This window comes from Myotis nattereri, assembly GCF_964212035.1.
Source record: "Myotis nattereri genome assembly, chromosome: 10".
NCBI classification, from domain to species: domain Eukaryota; kingdom Metazoa; phylum Chordata; class Mammalia; order Chiroptera; family Vespertilionidae; genus Myotis; species Myotis nattereri.
Genome location: NC_138085.1, coordinates 29,258,630 through 29,280,669, shown reverse-complemented (window position 1 = coordinate 29,280,669; position 22,040 = coordinate 29,258,630). Strand labels below are relative to the sequence as shown.

The window sequence follows — 22,040 nt, the reverse complement described above, 5'->3', positions numbered from 1 at the left end:
TCTATCCCAGGGGTGGGCAAACTTTTTGACTCGAGGGCCACAATGGGTTCTTAAACTGGAGCGGAGGGCCGGAACAAAAGCATGGATGGAGTGTTTGTGTGAACTAATATAAATTCAAAGTAAACAACATTACATAAAAGGGTACGGTCTTTTTTTTTTTAGTTTTATTCATTTCAAACGGCCGGATCCGGCCCGCGGGCCGTAGTTTGCCCACGGCTGCTCTATCCACTGAGCCAAACCAGCTAGCTAAAGGTTATTGACAAACAAGATATTCACATGGCCTCACAGGTTCTTAAGATAAAGTGAGACAAACTGACATCATGTGCCTCCTGATGTCAAGCAAATGGGAAGTACATTTAATCTAGGCAAAATCTTTAATTTACATCTAATCATGAAAAACACTAAAACAAATCCAGAATGCAGATCATTCTATTAGCCAACTAGTCTGTACTCTTAAAAAATGTATTAGTTAAGACATAGAAAAAATTAAAAACAACTTTTAAAAGAGGAAGAGGAACTGCTCTGGAGGAAAAAATGAAATGGAAGGATACTAAACTCAATGCAGAAACCTTGCCCAGTTCACAACAAAACAAGAACACAAAGATATAAAAAATATTTTGGAAGCAATTGGGTAATATAGATTATGTATTAGATATTAGATGTTAAATTCGTTAGGTATGATAATGGTATGCTGGTTATGTTAAAAAAAGATGCCTTTGCTCTTGGGAGATAGGCAATGATATATTTAGCTATAAAGCACCAAGAAGACTGAAGTTTATTTTCAAAGGGATCAAGAAAAAGAAAAACAACCAAAGAAAGAAAAAAGATAAATATGTACAGAGAAGACAGAAAGCAAATGCAATAGAACGTAAATGCTTGGTGAATTAGAGAAATGAATGTTCATTTTACTGTGTTTCCCAATGTCTCTGTAGTTTTGAAATATTTCAAAATAAAAGCAGGAAAAAGATATAAAGTAATCTATGCGAGGCTAATTACTATAGTTGATTTTATTTAGATATGGTAAATACTAATAAATGATTTAAAACTTATAAAAAAAGCCCACCATAAAATTCCTTCCCATTAAAGCTAATCAACCTATAAGATTGACTAACATCAACTCTGGCCAGTGTTAGCACATAATTTCTGCCTTTATTTTCCCCACGAGTCAAGAATCGTATTTGCTTTATTTGTAAAACTAACAAATCAATAAAATGCTATAAAATTCAGACACCTTATAAAAAACAATTTAACATTGGAAAAGCTATAATCTTTTGGTTTTAAAATAATTTATTTCATAGTCTTTTAATTTCATGTCTCAGAGCATACATTATTTACCCAAGAGATGCTGGACAGAGATTGTAAAAAGGGAGGAAACATTTAGGATAAGAAACTGCCTCAATTTCATTAGAATTTGATCCTACTTTATAAAGTCTTGCTAGGATAAATTTCTATCATACTTCTTTTGTGCTTACAAAAAACATTAACTTCTCAATTGCCAATGTTGTAAATAAAAATCTTTACAATTAAGTATGCATTCAATTGACACACAGGCAACCAAATAATTATCAACATTAGTATAATGTGTATTTCCTGTCACTGCACTAACATTAAACTAAACTTCAAACCACAAAAACATTGTGACTAACATTAAAAAGGCAAGCTGAAGATACTCAAAGCTTATAAAGGACAAATTGCACATGGTTAAGATGGGACATCATTTGACAGGGGCTGATGTTGTGCATATGGCTGCTTTTTTTTATAAGAAGGCCACCGGCAAACAGGGCAACAGTGTCGGCCCCCAGCCAACCACATCGCAATGCAATTCTGATGGAATACATGACCACAAGGCAACCCCATTAGCAAACATCCATTTTCAAAATTCTCTAGACAAACAACACATTCAGTACAGTGCAGCATATCAGCAGGCCAAGTTAACCAATCAGGTTCCATATCTTCATTAGTGTTATATGATCCATATGACCTCCCTTTCCTTTCATGTAGGCTGGTCTGACAATAATTATTGGCACATGAACAAGCCTCAGCACCACAGTGACTTACTCTTCCTACAGAATTGTGAACTATGCTTTGTTTATCTTCAAATACTTCCTTCTCACTATTAAAAGTGTCCGTGCTCTCGACATCCGAGTCATTTTCAATATCGTGAGAACTCGCCAACATTTCCTCTTCAGACAGGATTCCCAGACACTTAAATTGCCACATTGGCAAGTTTTTTATATAATCAGTTGGTATCAAAGGGTGAAGCCAAAGGTCAGGGAAAGCTAATCGCTCCAAGTATAAGTCGGGGTCTTCATCCCAATCAGATTCCACAGGGAAGTTCTGAAAAGAAGCAATCGGGTGGAAGAGGTAGCTGGTGTACCAGTCCCATAGACTTGATAACCACTCTAAGTTATTGGCATTGATGTCATCATTGTTGTTGCGTCGTCTCTTCTTCTCAAAGTAATCAATTAGTAAACCATGTCCAAGGTATGTACTGAGAAACAGGGCTGGGTGTGAAGAATAAAACATCCAGTCTGCTCTTACCCATGAAGCCAGTGTGGTTGTATTAGAATATCTCAACAATTTTAAGCTATATTCATAAAAGCTATCTAAGTAAGGGAGCTGTAAAAAGCCCAACACTGGTAGCCAGGAAATAATTAATAGAGAATTATATGTTCCTAAAGTGCTTATGAGAACCACAAATCTCTTTATGGTAGCTCCTTGTGTGATAAATAAGTCCATCCAAGCCATAAGGTTAACTAGAACCAAGCTCAAAACAAACAAATCGTTTACTTCAGGTTGTAATGAGCGCAAAAACGAATCCATGGCCTGAAGGGATATAAATTCACCTGTGTGATTTCCATATCTGTAAATTCCTTCAGGAGTTCTAAGTATGTATGATGGCATGTTATATACACCAATATCTGTCATATAACTCCTGTTGTCCCAATTTTCCACATTAACAAAAATAAACTCAACTCTTCCAGTAAACTTTATACTTAGTGCAGAGAAGAAAGCTGGGGGTTGGTCAAGGTTTGCAAACAGGTATATTTTTACCCAATATTGATCACTTTTATTCCATTCTTCTTTTAAATGTTCAGCATTATAAATGGTTTTGATCCGAGAAGCTGCATGAGTAGTTATCCACTTAAAAATGTGTTCTACTTCAATCTTGCGTCCACTGTATTCTTTAAGCATGACTTTCCCTTTAGAAGTACTTGTTTGTGGAACAGACATAATGAGTGTGGATCGTACCCAGCCTCTTCTCTTGCAGTATCTATAAGAGAGGAAACTATAAGTAAACAGCTGGGCTGCTAGATAAGCTTCCTCGGTATTGTGCAAACAATCTGTCTTCTCCTGACAAATTTCTTTAGCACTTGAAAGATACTCTCTCCCTCAAACCAAATAACCTCTAAAAAATCAATAGTAATATCAATATCTCACAGTTTGTACAAGAGTTTGAAAAGTAAGCTCTCTTTTTGTAGTATCTCTCTTTTTAAGAAAGTGTAGCTTGAAAAGTCAAGGAATCAGCAAATACTTCAGCATCTATTATGAACCTACTAACTGCATTAGTGTCGATAAGATCCAAAAGATAATAGAAAAATAATTCCTGCTCACCAGGAATTTAAAATCATATTAAGGAAACAAAACAAGGATAAAACTGTATATATTCCATTACTAAATAATGTTAAGAAAAAGTTCAGAGAAAGGAATATCATTGGAAGTTTGAACTGGTGAAGATTTTGTGAAAGGTTTGGGAACTAAAGTAGGTCTTGAAGATTCAGATGAGCAAAGACGAGAGAAGGAAATCGATTATCCTACAGCACAAGTCCTTGACTTGAATGCAAGCTCTCTGAGGATAGGAGCCATGCTGTGCCCATTTATTAACCAAACACCCACCATAATGCCTGATGCACACAGGCAGTTAAAAGTAACGTGCACAAAAGTTCATCTAGAAAAGAGCAAGTCCCATATTGTTTTGTCTTCTCTTTAAAGACCATGAAGAGGAGTGTTTAACAAAGAGGAAACAAAGACAGTAAGTTTTCAGTTTAAGGAGATTCAGTCTAACTATGACCCCATTTTATAACAGAGTAAGTACAAAAAAATTACCTAAAATTAAATTGTTTAGATTTACCCATAGGGTCATGACTCCAATCCCTTTGAAAATGGACTGATTCTTACTATAATAATTGTGACATCCTTCTCCTCTAAAAAAACTAGATTACAAATGAAAGGGAATACTAAAAAATAAAAATGGCTGTTTAGTATTACAGTGGTGAGATAATAAATGAAAGTTTTCTTAAAAAAAAATTTTTTTTTTTCAAAAACCGAACCTGTGGAATTTTAAATTATATAAATGTACGTTAATGAAGTTGGGGGATGCAGGGGGTTACCATGTGGATACATTTTTTTTTTAGTACAAACAACTGTCTGTTGATACATTTTGTTTGTTACAGATTTGTAAATGGATGGTAATAAAGTAAAGACAGCATGTTCTGTCATAAAGACAAGGTTAGTGATGACTTTGGGAAATGATCTGGTGACTCAGAATCATAGACCATAACTCAGCTTCTTGTTGAGTTGATTCACTTCCTTAACAAGATCAGATTCCATTAAAATCAATATTGCTTTAACTGAAATGGTTTTAGAATTATATATCCTAAAAAAAAATATATGTTCTATCCCTTAACAAGGTATTTTTCTAATGCAAAATAATAATTCATTGATGTTAATTATATTTTTACCCCCCCCAAATCAGCAAGTTAAATACATACATAGATAACTGCCTTATTTAATCTTAAATATCTTTAAATAGCTTTATTTTTTAATTGCATATAGTAGTTATGATGACACATTTCTTCTCTTGGTCATTCTTTTTATCTTTGAAACCACTTCAGAGAATATTTGGCTTCTGATTTGTGTTATAAATGGAACGACAGACTTTCTAATAGAAAACCTTAGTCCGTAAAACAGACAGTTTTAGTGTATATTATTTTTTCATGCAAGAAAACAAATGTACTATGTGCTTTCTTTTCAGTTCAGAGCTAAATGATAGTTTTAAGGTTCATCATTACAGATGGAATTTAAGAGTACCCAGGAAAAAATAATTCTGCATGTTATCATGACCTTTCAAATTAAATGTTTCCATACTTGAAAAAAACTCTAATACTTATTTATCTAAGCACAGTTCTAAAGAAATAAAATACACAAATCAAGTATATCATTAATTTAAACTATACTGCTAAATAGAAGTAAAGCCTAATGTACATATTATTTTTAAACAATGTTATATACTTATAAAACAGCAGGCTACTAATATATATATCTAAACACCATTCTAAAAAAATCTAATACACAAAGTATATCATATTAATTTAAACTTTACTGTTAGAAATAAAGGCAAATGTAATATTATTTTTCAAGAATGTTATATTATTTTTTATCTGTATAAAAATGTTTATTGCCAATTAAAAAAAAAAAAAGCTTTTTAAAGGTCTGAATAAATTCAGTAACAACTCCATGAAAATATACTCTAGTTTTTAAAGTAAATTTTTTGAGATCTCTTAGAGAATTTGAAGACTAAAAATGATAGAAAACATGGCTTATGAGTTTTGGCACTTGAGTTTCTGGTGTGGCATTGGTATTCTGTTTATATAATGCTGTTTCTTCAGATGAAGTCATTGGTCATCTTGGCCTTCCTCCAATTTTTCCTTCACTGCTTATTCCGTGGGCCTCCATCCCTGATACTCTCACTACACACCGCCCTGTTTACCACTTAGCTTCCTGCAATTCCAATGCCCTCCCATTTGTTCTTCAATACCCCTAATCTCTCTAACCCTACCCTCATCCCCTACAAGATATATACTCATTTCACTTTCTACTTTCTCAAAAAAAAAAAAAAAAAAAAAAAGAGTATAGACCTGAAAGGTACAGCTATCTGAGCTAGATCCCTTGTTGGGGGAATGAGGGGAACTATGGCCAGGCAAGCTAGATACTCAAGTACAAAAATTAAAACTTCTGCTATGGAAGGAGTCAGACACTGCCCAGAAGTGGTGGTCCTGAACAGTCTCATGGGGCGAAAAAGGTCAAGAAAGTACTGCTATACAATGGGACTGGCACACTAGAGGAGGCTGTCCTGAAACCACCTAGAGAAGGAACTACATACTACAGCCAATTGTGAGTTTGATATGCTTGCAACACAGCCCTAGCTGGTTTGGCTCAGTGGATAGAGCATCGACCTGAGGACTGAAGGGTCCTGGGTTCAATTCTGGTCAAAGGGATGTACCTCAGTTGCAGGCTCCTCCCCAGCTGGGCCCTGTGGGCACGAGCGGGAGGCAACCAACCAATGAGTTTCTCTCACATCAATATTTCTTTGTCTTTCCCTCTGTCTTCCACTCTCTCTAAAAATCAATGGAAAAATATCCGTGAGTGAAGAAAAAAAAAGAAAAAAAGAACACAGACAGTGGAGTAGAAAGTTTTGGTGTTTTAAAAATCCGAGATCAAAATGATGACTAAATTATTCAAAATATGATTAAAACACTTGCTGAATAACTCTATTCCCTGGCCAGTTCTTCTATATCTCCATAACCCTCAAAAGAAGAAACAACTAACCCTGACTAAGCACAGCTTCTATAACAAGAACCATTCTTACTCTAGGTCAGTGGTCGGCAAACTCATTAGTCAACAGAGCCAAATATCAATAGTACGACGATTGAAATTTCTTTTGAGAGCCAAATTTTTTAAACTTAAACTATATAGATAGGTACATTGTTATTAACTTAATTAGGGTACTCCTAAGGCTTAGGAAGAGACACAGTCAAGGGGCCAAAAAGCCGCATGTGGCTCGCAAGCCGCAGTTTGCCGACCACAGCTCTGGGTGGAAGCCTTTCCAAAGAAAATGAAACATGAACATGACATTATTGAAACTGATACAAGTAGCTGTGCATCAAAATCTTCATGTTTGTGCCCTGGTTGGTGTGCCTCAGTTGGATGGGCGTCAACCTGTGCACTGAAAGTTGCCGGTTCGATTCCCGGTCAAGGCATGTACTGGAAGTAACCAATCGATGTTTCTTTCTTTCTTTCTCTCTCTCGAATAAATAAAAAATTTTTTGAAAACAAAAATTTATTCAGTAGATAATTAAATGAATAGATGAATTTAAATTATAACTTGATGGCACTAGAAATGAAAATAAAATTCAATATAATGAACAAATGGAAAAAATAAAAACAAATCAATTTGACAGACTAAATACTGGAGATGATGACAAAGAGAAAAACAAAAATGCCTGTAAGGATTCTTGTCTGAGAAAACGGAAAAAACAAACAATAAAAGAAAAGGAAAGGTAGAAAGGGCACATGGTTTATTAAAGAAAAAGAGGATGAATCTGAATTTGGATACTAGGTTTAGGGAACACAATGTATTAGGGATAATGGTAGAGCACATGAAAATGAGTGTCAAAATGCAAACCAGATATCAGAATTATGGAATAAGATTTAGGTAAGTACAAAGATGTCACCAAAAGCCATAAATGTGAAATTTCTCTGGGAAAGAAAAGTGAAACAAAAAGGACTGAAGACATACAATTAAGAGTGTCCCTTAATAGAAAGAACACAGAAGAAGCAAAAAGAGAGAAAGTAAATAACTGCCAGTTTATCAAAAACTATTAATCAAGCATCTGTGTGACTAACAGTGTGCTGAATGAGAGAACTAGCTTTCATTTTAAAGAGGCTTCTAATATCACTGTCTTTATTTTTAAAAATTCTGGTCAGAACTCAGATTCTAAGAACTGCCTAATCAACTTACCTGGGGTCACTAGAACAGTTGAAAGTGCCTGTCCGTATTCCAAATCTTGACACCTTTTTCACCATTTTCTCCCAGTGGATTTTACCCACTAAGGGACTTCTGTCGTTTGCTATGACCTATTTCCCCCAAAAGAAAAACAGAAACGTTAATAACTTAAGATAGAGTCAAACCAACCATTTTTAATATAACTTCACTTAAAAAAAAATTCTGTTCACAGTTCTTCTTTGCTGTACCATCATATCACAACTGCAATTCTTATAAAAGGAGACACTGTCCAACTGGACAAGACTTAAAATACTGAATACAGTACATTCAACTCCCACACTCTGTGGTAGTTACACAGAAGGGGAGTCAAAGCCATGTTAAAAAGCTAGCCACATCCCTTTCTCTACCATGTGGCCTGTTCTCTAGAATTACGTTTCATAGGTTTAAGAAAATGGCCCTTGGAGTCATTTCTCTGCTCTCAAAATTTTAAACAATAATACAAATAAAGCTTACTTCAAAATGATCACCTGTGGGTTCAATGCGTTCAAATTTTACTTTTTTAAAAGTATAATTATGGAGCCAAGAGTCAAACACATGTTTTATATTAAATAATGCTTTGACTAAAATCAATACTACTACTTTCATAAAAATCACGAAAGGTTCTAACATATAAAAAGAATTCCCATAATGAATTCTACATTTTTGAACTTCTACTTCAAATATGCAAGTTGCTTTCAAACACAATTAGCATTGAGAGCAGAAAATATTTTTTTAAAAGAAAAACAAAAAAACTAAATTAACCTAAGTAAATGAACCTTCAAATTACGTAATGACTTCTTTCTCGGTCTTTCTAATAGTTAACACCAGTAAAAAACAAAAATTAAAATAAATAAAAATAAAAACCACAGCCCTGGGCAGGATGGTTTAGTTGGTTGGAGCATTATCCTGTACACCAAAAAAAAAAAAAAGGTTATCGGTTTTGATTCCTAATCAGGGCTCATATCTAGATTGTGGGTTTGATCCCTAGTTGGAGAGCATAGAGGAGGCAACTAATCAATGTTTCTCTCTAAAAGTTAATAAAAACATATCCTCAGGTGAGGATTAAAAAAACACAAGAAACACAAACACAAATAACTAAATAGGAACTAAAGGAAAGACGAAAATATTTGTTTGATTTAAGCCCAGGGTGTATATATCCCAAGTGTTATTGTTTTTTCACGAATGCTGTATTACTAGAACTATTTAATTCAAAATTACAACACAATACTTGGAGGGCCTCTAATCTTTCTGGAAGGAAGGGCTATTTTCATGTTCACAAAGTCTCCAGGAAGTGAAATCCCAGGGGAGTGTGTGAAATGAGTGCCAATAGTCAACTCCCAGGAAGAGGCGGGAGACAGCACAGCTACCTCATCTGTGGAAGTCTAACAAATTTCAAGGAGAGAGAATGCATGGTAGTGACAAATGACACTGTAAGTGCCAACAGTCCAATAAACCCTGCCATATACCATTGGTGGTATCATCCTTATGCCTACACAGACATACATACATATGTAACATTTTGTAACATAACTTTGAAGCTTAATAAGTACACATACATAGTACTTTTTAGTGACAATAAATGGTCTTATTTAGGAAGGCATAAGTTATTATTCAAATGCTGACATGGTTGAGGTAACCAGAAAAAGGGCAATTTGAAGACATGATCTTAGTAGATGAAGGCTCTTTCTGAGGAGGTTCACACATCAGTTACAAGTCAGTCCCTAGCTTTCAAATTTTTCCACAGTCCAAAGGTGCTGCATAAATTTTACTTGAAGAATAAGGGAGATCAAGCAAGACAAGCATTTCTTTTCTTTTTTTCCCTACCACTCAAGAGTCAATGTAGTAGTTCTTTTTCCTGCCAAGTAATCAAAGAAATCATGAACTTATTTTTCAGATTACTCAGCGTTAAGAGATCACCATACTCCCCGTTCTGCCTTCTTTTTAAAAGAACTCCCTTTCACTCCCATTTTCTAATCAACCCTGCAAATAAACATTTTCAGGTCTGTCTTTAAAATGACATTGCATTAAGGGATTAATCAAGAGGTTGCTTGAATCAATATAAAGTTTGGCCCTAAGTCTTAGGGGCATTCTCCAGTGAAGATCCTGATCACTGCACAGGTATCTTTCAGACTTAGAGCTCCAGGGCTAGGAAAGGAAGTAGGAATGACAGGGGATTGTTCTCAGGCACTCAGGTTACAGTACAGACAGAAGTGTGTGAAGAGAGGTGGGAACACTCTTGTGGCAAGTACATGACAATGTTCAACCCCAGGGCCTTATTTATTCAGCAAGCTGTTCCAACACATGCTTTTGGAGTTTAATGATGCCTGACTGAGAGAGCCACACAAAAATGAAAAATCCCCTGGGCATTGCATGAAAGCATCTTATTTGACTCTGTAGTTGTTTATGCAATTAGAAATTATTTTGTCCAATGTCCTAAACAGTTATATTATTCAATTAGAGACTTAGCATAAATGAAATTTGGTGGAGGCTGAATTAAACAACCACTAAAAATCTTTTTTAAAATATATACATTTTATTGATTTTTTACAGAGAGGAAGGGAGAGAGATAAAGAGTTAGAAACACCGATGAGAGAGAAACATCGATCAGCTGCCTCCTGCACACCTCCTACTGAGGATGTGCCCGCAACGAAGGTACATGCCCTTGACCGGAATTGAACCTGGGACCTTTTAGTCCGCAGGCCGATGCTCTATCCACTGAGCCAAAACCGGTTAGGGCTAGAAATCTTAATATTTTCAGAAAATAACTCATCTGGCTGAGTCACATGGCACAACAAAACACTGTAAGCCTATTACTTTTGTGTCACACCAGTAAGAGTTCCCAACTATTGCTTATAACAAAAAGTATGCACAATAATTCTGAAAGGCACTCACACTGCTGGTCTTATTAAGAGGGGATCATATTTCTTGGCAGTTCAGAAAGGATGTTGCTGTCTCTGTTAAGGAATATTTTCAGAGACCAGAAAAAAAGTACAGCCTGAGTTCTAAGTCTGTGACAGACTTGGCAACAGGCTAGAAGTGAAGCTATCTTTTCACCCCCATCCCAAGTCTCTCTAATTGGCATCCCAACACTTCCTCATCATTGTATTTCCTGAAGCTAGTCTAGTGTGCAGCTAGCCTAACTCACTTGGTATTGATTAAATATTTAGCTGAACCCAACAATTTCAGCTTTTAATGTTTTAGTAACTCATTCTCTTTCTCTTATTATACAGGTTCTCTGAAGTTTCCAAGTTTTTTATTACTGTTATAATGAAAGTGCCTTCCCCAACAACTTGTCATCTGGAATGTTTTCTGGACAAACACTAGCATAAATAGTCCCTTGCTATGTAACTGAGCATCAATGTCTTTAACCCTCGTCTGGCATAAAGACTTCCAATCCAGTATATTTAAAAAAACTCTTTTCCCAGAAAAAGACTACTGCAATTTTCCTAGGTTCCTTCATTGTGTAATAGACTTCTTTAGGATCCTTTAAGATGCTAGCACCACAATGGACCATCTAACTCAGCTGGGAAAGATAATCAATTATATACTAACATTTTTACTGCCCCACACATTTTAGTAAACCAAACTGTAAGCTGTTTTATGGCATAGACTATATGTTATTCACATTTGTGTCTTTAGTGCTTATCACAAGGTTTATATTTTGTTAGATGGTTGGACGAATGGATGAAACCAGTAGTTTGCTGGTAAATGCTTAATAACCAGTTCTTTAGAAGAAAAAGGAAGCTCTGATTTGCTGATTTCTTTAGTATAAATACTCCCAGATGGCCGAATTCAAGTTAGCAACATGACATCTCTACATATGGAGTTGGGAAGAGATGTTAACAATCGCCCTTCATGACACAGCATGAGCTGGCTGCAGCACATATCTCTGGATGGAACTAGGTTGGACAGTATGTGATGCCAAGTGCCCATATTTTCTGATGTCAACCTTATGTAGTCCAGTTAAACATACAAGGAAAAACTGGCTTCAGGTTATTGCCTATTCTGTACTACAGGTGCTACAATGATATAAGAAAAAGCCACAGACTTTTGCCTACACATGTATTTTAGAGGTGGGCTTTATTACTAATCAGAACATTTGACATATGCCTTTTAATATTGTTAATCCCCATATGACAACATCTAGGCTAAATTAAATAACAACTGCATAGAACACGAGTGTTGTGCTATTATATTTTCTGCATCTCTCAGTAATTCATTTTAACAGAGAGATTCCACTTTCAAAATTATAGATCAACCTAAACATTTATACACAAATTGTATAAAGTCATTGAAAATGAGTATGAGTAATTGACAAAAACAGAACTCAGTGGCATTTAATTATTATTTTTTTGTAATCTCACAAAGCTTTCTCTATGAGAAAACATAAAATTTTTTGACCAATACAAAATAAAGAATAAAGTGGCTGGCTATATATTTCACCTTTGGAATAATGTCAAGAAAGGAATAAATAGGTTAGAATCTTCCTGGACAAAACTATTGTCTAGGAGCAAAGGTGAATAATTTTTAAAACAGTTATTAACTCTTTTCAGCCAAGCAGGAAATACACTAGCATAATACTTCAGTAAATATTGACCTAAAGCTTTACTTCAAATAATATGTTGCTTTTCACTGCTATATCAAGTCTAGTGATGTTAAATTTCCTTATGATGTGACAAAGCCAGTAGAGAACAAGTATCACAGTGCTTCTTTGAACAAAAGTCAAAACAGAGAAACAGAAATCTTAAGATAAGGCTAAATCCATAAAACCCATAAAGTATGAAAAGTTTTCCATTTCAGAAGCCTATCCACTATTCTATCTGCCTAAGAGTCTCCTGAAAGAAAGTAATTGTCTTCTGTTTCGTGATACTAAGACTATTGGGTGGCAGCAGAATCAAGGAATCTACAAAACTGAAAAATAGCTAATGAAGGATATAAGCTTAGGTTAGAAACAAAGTAGGAAATAACAGAATGTTAAAAAGAGCTGTTAGGAAAAAGAGGTGTTCTTTCCATCTCATATTATAGAGAATGTAAGATAGACATAGAAAAGTTTGACATGAAAAGGAGTATCCTAATACTCTATTTTAACATAAGGCTAATTCATGAGCATGAATACATCTTCAATTAAGGAGAAAAATATAAAGATCATTAACATATATTACTCAGAAAATAAACTCATGAATTACAGAGAAGATAGAAATCATCTCTCTCTATATATATGAAAGCATACTATGCAAATCGACCAGATAGTGGAACAACCAGTTGCTATGACACGCACTGACCACCAGGGGCAGGCGCTCAACGCAGGAGCTGCCCCCAGCCCGCAGGCCCCAATTGCTCGATGGGGAACAGAGAACCAGGGGAAGGTAGCGGCAAATGTGGGTGGCGCCAAGCCAAGGCGGGTGCTAGGGAGCAGGGCTCTGATCACCCCGCCAGTCACCCCACACACAGAGGGCAACCAGCAGCGGGGTCAGTGAGCAGGCGGGAACGGTCAACAGGCTGGCAGGCTCCAATTGCCCGATGGGGAACAGGGGACTGTGGGTGGGTGGTGGCGGACACTGACGGTCGGGGGCAGAGCCGGCTGATGGCAGCCAGGGAAGATTGGCCCTGATCCCTGATCGCAGGCCAGGCCTAGGGACCCTACCTGTGCATGAATTTCATGCACCAGGCCTCCAGTAAGGACTATAAAGTGAATTACATATATTATAGAAAGTCCTTTTCCTTTTGTAGTGCCATTCCACATGGAGTGTTACCAAAAAAGATAATCAATCTAGATTGCCAATCAATCCATTTCAGAAAAATAATGAAATGACCAAGTGATGGAACAGCTAAGTCATATACCCATTTATTAAAGTCACATTTTCCCTAAGTAAATGCAGACATCCTTTCAGTAAAATAGTATATAAAGTTTAAAGTGCTAATTATCAGTTATATGCCACCTAACTACATTTTTCCTCAATAAATACAAAAGGAAACTATAATTCATCTGTGTGAGGAAATGATATTAGAAAACTGGGAGTTAAAAAAGAGAGAACTGGGATGTGTTTAATTATTTTTTACACAGGATACCTAAAATAAAGGCAATTTGAAGAGGATTGAATTGGCCGAGATTTATGCATCCTCATGGACTTAAAAACAAAACAAAACGACAGAACAAACTGAAGTTAAGTCAGCTTCGTCTAAAATACCGACAATTTGCCTGGCCGGCATGGCTCAGTGGTTGAGCTTCAACCTATGAAGCAGATCACAATTTGATTCCTGTCAGGGCAAATGCCTGGGATGTGGCTCGATCCCCAGTGGCGGGTATGCAGGAGGCAGCTGATCAATAATCCTCTCTCATCATTGATGTTTCCTATCTCTCGCTCCCTCTCTCATCCTCTCTCAAATCAATAAAAATATATTTTAAAAATAAATAAAAAACAAAATACCAATAATTAGAAAAGAAAGATAATTCAATTTGTTAAAAACTAATTCTTGAAAGTTATCTTTTACAAGAGATTAGATAAATATGATTTAAGCTGACAGAATAACAAGTAACCGAGAGAATATTTCTCTTCTGTTTCTAGAAGATATTTTAAATTTTTAAGTAATTAATTAAGTAATTTTAAAAATCCTCACCTGAGGAGTAAGGATATTTTTCCATTCATTTTTAGAGAGTGGAAAGGAGGTGGGAGGGGGCAGACACCGAGAGAGAGAGAGAGAGAGAGAGAGAGAGAGAGAGAGAGAGAGAGAGAGGAGAGAGAAACATCATGTGAGAGAGACACATGGATTGGTTGCCTCCCAAACATGCCCTGGGACTGGGATTGAACTTGCAACCCAGGTATGTGCCCTTGACTAGGAATCGAACCTCTGACCCTCTGATGCACAGGCAGATGCTCTAACTACTTAGCCATGCTGGCCAGGGCTATTTTTATCTATCTATCTATCTATCTATCTATCTATCTATCTATCTATCTATCTATCTATCTATCCAGGGCTATTTTTATCTATCTATCTATCTATCTATCTATCTATCTACCTACCTACCTACCTACCTATCCATCCATCCATCTATCTTTTAAAAAAGGTTTCTTTTAAGAGCTCACACCGAAGTTTCCGTGCTGATTAGGTTAGCTAGTAAGTTCAGAGTGCCAAGGACAGGGTTTTCATCTCAGTCTTCTCAGTTGTACTGCCAGAGACTGTTCTTTCAACGCAAGCCAGCCATTTGACAGATGTAAGCCACTAATCCCAAGGAATACAAACCAGACATTGCAAATCTTGAAGGTCACTGGAAAAAGTAAGTGTGTGTGCCCTACTGCATCATTAACACACAGAAAACCATATAAATACATTCCATTTTTCTTAGGAGTCATTTCTCAACTATTAATACCTATGAGGTTTAAAAACTATTTTCAGACAAAAATAATTTAGTGATTAGAATTTATAATGCTAACATTCACTATCATTATTTGGTTTTTACTTCATTCAAGTGTCACCTTATCAGAGAATTCCTTGCCACTCTCTGTCTCCTAATTTACCTAGCTTATTTCTCTTCTTAGCACTTTCCACTAACTGATGTTATATTAAATATTTACTTATTTAGTGCCTACCTCTCCCAAGTGGAATTTGAGCTATCTGAAACTAGACCACTTTCTTATACCATATACAACAATAAACTCAAAATGGATTAGAGAGTTAAATGTAAGATCTGAAACTATAAAACTCCGAGAGAAAAAATTCAGCAGTAAACTCTTTGACATCACTCTTAGTAATATCTTTTTGGATATATCTCCTCGAGCAAGAAAAAGAAAAAATAAACAAATGGGGCTATATCAAACTAAAACTGTTTTGCCAGTGAAGAAAACCATCAACAAAATGAAAAGGCAAAAGACAACCTACTGAATGGGAGAAGATATTCACCAATGATACATCTGATAAGGGGTTAATATCCAAAATATATGAAGAACTCATACAACTTAACATCAAAAAAACAAACAATCCATTTAAAAAATAGGCAGACAACTTGACTAGACATTCTTCAAAAAGACATACAGATGGCCAACAGACATATGAAAAAAATGCTTGATGTCACTAATTATCAGGGAAATGCAAATCAAAAACCACTATAAGATCTCACCTCACACCTGTCAGAATGACTACCTTCAATAAATCAACAAACAAGAAGTGTTGTCTAGAATGTAGAGAAAAGGGAACCCGTTTGCACTCTTGGTGCAACTGCAAATTGGTGCAGCCACTATGAAAAAGTGTATAGCGGTTCCTCAAGAAATTAAATATAGAACTACCATATGACCCAGCAATTTCATTTCTGGGTATTTATCCAAAGAAATCCAAAACCGTAAATGGAAAAGATATAAGCATCCCTATGTTCACACATTATTTACAATAGCCAAGACGGAAGCAATCTAAGTGCCCACTGTTAGATGACTGGATAAAGATGTGGAACATATATACAATGGAATATTACTTAGCCATTAAAAAGGATGAAAAATTACAATTTGCAACAACATGGATGGACCTGGAGGGTATTATGCTAAGTGAAATAACTCAGACAGAGACAAATACCATGTGATTTTGCTTATATGTGGAATCTAAAAAAAAAAATAAACAAAATGGAAAAAACTCATAGTTACTGATGGTCCCCAGATGGTATGGGGGGAAAAGATGAAAAGCATTAAGATGTACAGATTGCCAGTTATAAAAACAGTTATAGAAATGTAAAGTACAGCATAAGGAATATAGCCAATAATACTGTAATAACCATGTATGGTGTCAGATGGGTAGCAGACTTATCAAGGTGATTAGTTTGTAAAGTATATAAATGTCTAATCACTCTGTTGTACACCTGAAACTTATACTGTATGTATGTCAACTGAATTGGAAAATAATTTTGTTAATATTCACCTGAGGATATTTTTTCTACTGATTTTTTTTTAGAGAGAGTAGAAGAGAGAGGAAAAGACAGAGAAATAATGATGTGAGAGAAACACATCGGAGGGAGAGAGCAGAGAGGAGACAGGAGAGAGGAGAAGGGAGAAGGGAGAGGAGAGAGGAGAGAGGAGAGAGGGGAGAGGGGAGAGGGGAGAGGGGAGGGAGAAACATCAATGTGAGAGAGACACTTTGGTTTCCTCCCTCACGCACCCTGACCAGGGATCAAACCTGCAACCCAGGTATGTGCCCTTAATGGGGAATCAAACCAGAGACCTGTAGGTAAATGGCTGACACTCTAACCACTGAGAAACACTGGCCAGGGCAAGAAACTCATTTTTTAAAATTACTGAATTAAATTATCTGGAGGGTAATAGGTCAAACACAATAGAAAGATTGGAAGTAAAGGAAAGGTCAAGAATATCCAATGTAATTACCCGAAGAGTTCCCAAACCTTAACTCTTTAGCCCAGTGAACTACAGTATTATCGCATCCTCTTTAGATATATATATATTTATTTGAGACCATGTGCAACAGAAGTCTACCTATCCACAATCACAATGCAAATCAGTGATAGAATCAGCTCTGCAACTAAGGTCTCTGAATTCAGCTTTTTCTACCACATTTTGTAGTAATGTTCCCATATTGAAAGAAAGTCATATTGAAGATACATAAAGCAATGGCTATTTTAATTTTTATACCCTGAATCAAACTTTGCCAATCCCAGTGTGAAACGACAAGAGCACTAGACAAGAAATTAGGGGACTTGGAATTTAATCCTGGTTCAATAAGCATAATTTTATCTGCACTCATGATGGCAATTTACTTAATATGATACTTTAAAGAACTTACATTTTTAATAATTTAAATAACCTTAGCCTTGCCCTAATGATATTTATGAAATTACGTGTTCGATACATTGATTTTTCTAACTTACATTAAAATACATAAATGATAATGTGTGCTCGCTCTTTACCATGAGTGGTACATAAACTATACTTTGGGAAGTATAAAAGATATTTTTAAATCCTTCACAGCTCTAAAATTCCAATATGCTAATTAAATCTCACAGTTTTCATAAGAGTTAGGGTTCATTTGGGTTACTTAATTAAAAACTGGAGTTCACAAAAATTAAGAAATATGGTACAAACCACTAAATAAAAGGAATATATGTATGAAGATCCAACAACTAAAATGGATTTGCTTCTGCTGTTTCTAAACAAAGCGGTCAACTCTCTTTCCCTAACACTTTAAGAGGTCACTGGAGCCTCCCTATGAGAACTGAGTTATGTCTAAGAAACCTGACATAAGTACACAGAAGTGTTACTATTTTGGTAAGAATAAATTCACTTCTATCGCTGTTTCTGATACCTGAACCAGCCAGATGCCATCTTTTGTGTCTTCTACAAGCTCATAGAAGTGCATTTCACCACTGAAATTGGTACTGGAAACAGATTCAGATGCTTCTTCTTCCTTGAGTGCAGAATAGAGCTCACCTTCCATCAAGTCACCTGAAGACAGAAAAAACAACACTAATAAGATTTCAAAAATCCCTCGTTCTCATCTTCAATGATCAATTCCATTTTACAATGTTAAAAATCATGTTATTATACTTTCATTTCACTCTGCTCAGAACCTGAATACACCTATTTAAAATCCACACATTCAATAAATATGTAATAAGAACCTACTATGTATTAGGCAAATATGAACAAAACAGACAAAAATCCATCTTCTTGTAGGGCTTATATTCTAGGGGTCATCAGATAATTTATTGAATGTATACCAGTCTAAAAGCCACCACAATATTATTTAGTTTTGTGTATAACATCCAGGCTTCAAATAATTATTTATAAAATAAGTTTTTAATGATGTTAGAGAGAGAGGAAGGGAGAGGGAGAGAGAAACAAACACTGATTCGAGTGAGAAACATTAATTGGTTGCCTCCTGTATGCACTCAGACTGGGGATCAAACCCACAACCTGGGTATTAAACTGGGAATCAAACCCACCACCTTTTGGTGCATTGAATGACGCGGCCAACCAATTGAGACACAGCAGCCAGGGCCAAACAATTTTTTTGTTGTTGTTAATCCTAACCCAAGGATATTTTTACCATTGATTTTTTTGAGAGAGAGGAAGGGAAAAAGGGAGGGAGGGAGGGAGAGAGAGAGAAACATCCATGTGGGAGAGACACATCAATTGGTTGCCTGCCACACCAGCCCTGATAGGGCTGGGTATGGAACCTACAACCCAGGTACTGCCCTTGACCAGGAGTCAAACCCTTGACCCTTGGTGCTCTGGCTGGTGCTCTAACCACTGAGTACTGGCCAGGGCCAAACAACTTCTGAACAGTATGTTTTATATGCTTCTGACTTACAAGATTTAGAAATGAGTTACAGAATTTGCCATTAATGCATGCTTAAAATAGCAACAGATCTTATATGACTTGGAAGTTAGATACAAAAGATTACCTATAAGAACAAACTCCATATTCAAACACAAATTAACAGTATAAATTTAGAGCTTACATCATCAAATATAAAGTAAAGGAAAACACTAATGTCAAATCATGTTAACTTTTGTCTTAAATTTTAAACCTGAGAAAACAAGCACTTTATCATGATAGCAACAAAACCACTCACAACGAATAAAGTTAAACTGTAATCCCAAGACTTCTCTGCTATAAAATGTGTGATCCGAGTCATATTTTTGTGGGCTGTGTGTATTCTTCAAGTGATATATACACTCCTGTATACTCAAAGTGACAAATATTTTTAGGCCCAAGAAAGGCAACACTAAATAAAAATCAAAAGAAAAAAAATGTGTTATTAAACTATTTTACCATGAAAAAGGACTTGGCTTTGGCAGTTAAGACACCTCTCATTTCTAAACCTAAAGTGTTTACTTATTAGAAATCTTCTACTTTACTCCATTCCCCCCACCCAGAAATAAAAGTCACCATAAACCAGTTAGTAAACAAGAGGTAAGAATAATACACACAATTTTGTTTCCTCTGACGAAAAATGTACCACTTTTACAGAGAGGGTTCCCTCCTCTGTGCAATAGTAATATGAGTTTGAGAACCCTTAACTTTCAAATACGTGAGTGCTAAACCCTCTGGAATTAATATTCTCAGCTATCATAATATATGGCTACAGGGTACTAAATGAAGAAAACATTTTTCTTGTAAAAGACACAGCTGACAGCTATACTTGAAACAACAACAACAAAAGGTAACTATCAGTTTCAACTGCTATCTACAACAACCCAGAATGCCTTTCCCAAATGATAGCACATCCCCATTTCAGGAAGAATATATCTAAACAAGGATATACTTTGTCCAGGGGTGAAAAAAAAAATTAACCATATTTCCCATCAAATCCTACCCCAAAACCAACAGTTAGTGAAAATGCATTTTTAAGATGCTATGCTCTTAGCACTATTTCCATTCTGTGCATCAGCCCATTCCGGCTGATGCAGCAGTGCCTGTGACATAGAAGGGAAAAAGTTCACATCCAAAATACAAGGATTTTTAAAAAGCCCTGACAGAAATATAAAACCAGGCAGGTATTCACAAAAAAAACATTCATTTTCACCATACTTAAAAGTATGAAAAGCTAATGCTATACAGTGTACGCTTTCTCTATGTTTAAACCCATTTTACATTTAAACCTCAGGCCTAAATGCATCTCTGGTACTAAGTATTCCAGTGGCGTTTTCCCCTCCCGGCCACTGGCTATTGTTATCCTGACAAATATCGCTCCGCACAGGCAGCGTCTGGGGGCTTTTCTCACAGCCTCGTGAATTTCAACTGGCAAAAAATAATGCTTTTCAGTTCGCAACATTCCCCAAGAATGAGAAAAAAAAAAAATCACGGAATTTGGTAAACAATACTAACAAGCTGCCCTTTAAACTGTTATTTTAAAACAACCTTTACAAGATCCACCTAACCCCTATAAATAATCATCCCAGGCCCCTTCTCAAGATGGGATTCACATCTCTTTTTTTTTTTTTTGTAGAAAACCTGGACAAAGAAAAACTGGGCAGCTCCCGGAGGAGTCGGCTTAACTCTTCCCGGTAAGGCCTCATGCTGGGGGACCACCAGGGGCGAGGAAGTACAGGTCGCCCCCCAACCCCACCCTCTCCCCCCCCTCCCCCCGCACCCCCCCACCCCCAGCCCCGGGCGGCGGCGACCGCGGGGGAGAGCCCGACACTTGCCTGACTTCTCCACCAGCTCCCGCACATCCTTCTTCTCGGGGAGCCCCGAGTAGCCCAGACCCCGGCACTCCAGGATGGTCTTCAGCTTCTGGAAGCTCAGGGCCACCGGGTCCACCAGCTGGGTGGCAAAGATGCCGGTTTCGTACCACACGATGGCCTCGAAAAACCTGGCCAGGACGAACAGGACCAGGAAATAGAGCAGCAAGAAGAACAGCTTCAGCCACATCTTCCCCGGCGGCGGCGGTCCGCTCCGGCTTCCGAGCTCCGAGCGCGAGGAAGAGGGCGGGGAAGGGCGTGCGCTCGCCCGCTGGGCCGGGGCCCTCTCGGCGCGCGGGTCCGGCTCGCCGCCGTCACTGTCGGCACATCCCCGGCCCCGAGGCAGGTGGATCGGGGTTTCTGCAGGGCGAGGGCCAGACGAGGAGGGGCCTTCCCGTCAAGAGGCGAGAAAAATGAAAGGAAAGAACTTTAAATGCCCCGTCCATGAAACACCGCAAGGAGAGGAGCGCGGGCCGGCCTTCCCGCCCCGCAGCCTCCAGGGGAAGGGGGAAGCCAAAAAAAAAAAAAAAAAAATAATAATAATAATTCCGACCCACAAAGGAAGCCGGGTGCAAGCTGCAGGCGGGGCCGGGGGGGCCGGTCGGGATCCCGCGGCGGGTCAGGAGGACGCGGCCCTCGGTCCGGCCAGGCCCAGCGCCCAGCGCGAGGAGCGGCCGCCGCAGCGCCGCGCCCGGGGCCCAGGGCTCGGCCCCACCGGCCGCCCAGGCTCCGCGAGAGGCGCGGCCGCGGGCACGGCGGCGGCGGCGGCTCCCGATTCGCTCCGGCCGGCGGGCGGCGCCTTTCAGGCGGGCGAGCACAGCGGCCCGGCCCGGGAGGGGGCGTCGCGGTCTCTGCAGAGGGAAACGGGGCGCGCGGAGCGAAGGTCCTGGAGGAAGAAAAGGAAAAACAGGCCCGAGCTGGCTCCCCGGGCGGCTACCGGGTTGCCTCCTGGCCACGCTGTGCCCGTCCCGCTCGGATGGGCGCCGCGGGTCCGGGCCGCCGTCCCTGACGCCCCGGTCACCTCACGAGGCCGC

General features: G+C 37.9%; 1 protein-coding gene across 1 annotated transcript; it reads right to left on the bottom strand.

Moving 5' to 3' along the window:
* Positions 1-984: 984 nt before the first annotated feature.
* Positions 985-21,579, bottom strand: RNF103 (ring finger protein 103). The gene is made up of 4 exons (XM_081101019.1): positions 20,971-21,579; positions 18,122-18,261; positions 7,802-7,917; positions 985-3,274 (listed from the first exon to the last, which is right to left on the bottom strand). The coding sequence occupies exons 1-4, from the start codon at positions 21,194-21,196 to the stop codon at positions 1,702-1,704; spliced, it is 2,055 nt and encodes a 684-aa protein (XP_080957145.1). The 5' UTR covers positions 21,197-21,579; the 3' UTR covers positions 985-1,701.
* Positions 21,580-22,040: the final 461 nt, after the last annotated feature.

Bases quoted from the DNA above. Each gene is read 5' to 3' on its own strand.
- RNF103 (XM_081101019.1), bottom strand. From the start codon at position 21,196: ATGTGGCTGAAGCTGTTCTTCTTGCTGCTCTATTTCCTGGTCCTGTTC. The intron at 7,918-18,121 runs GTATCAGAAACA...TGGGGGAAATAG, and splicing joins ATGGCATCTGGCTGGTTCAG to GTCATAGCAAACGACAGAAG. The intron at 3,275-7,801 runs GTAAGTTGATTA...CCTCTCTTATAG, and splicing joins AACTGTTCTAGTGACCCCAG to ATACTGCAAGAGAAGAGGCT.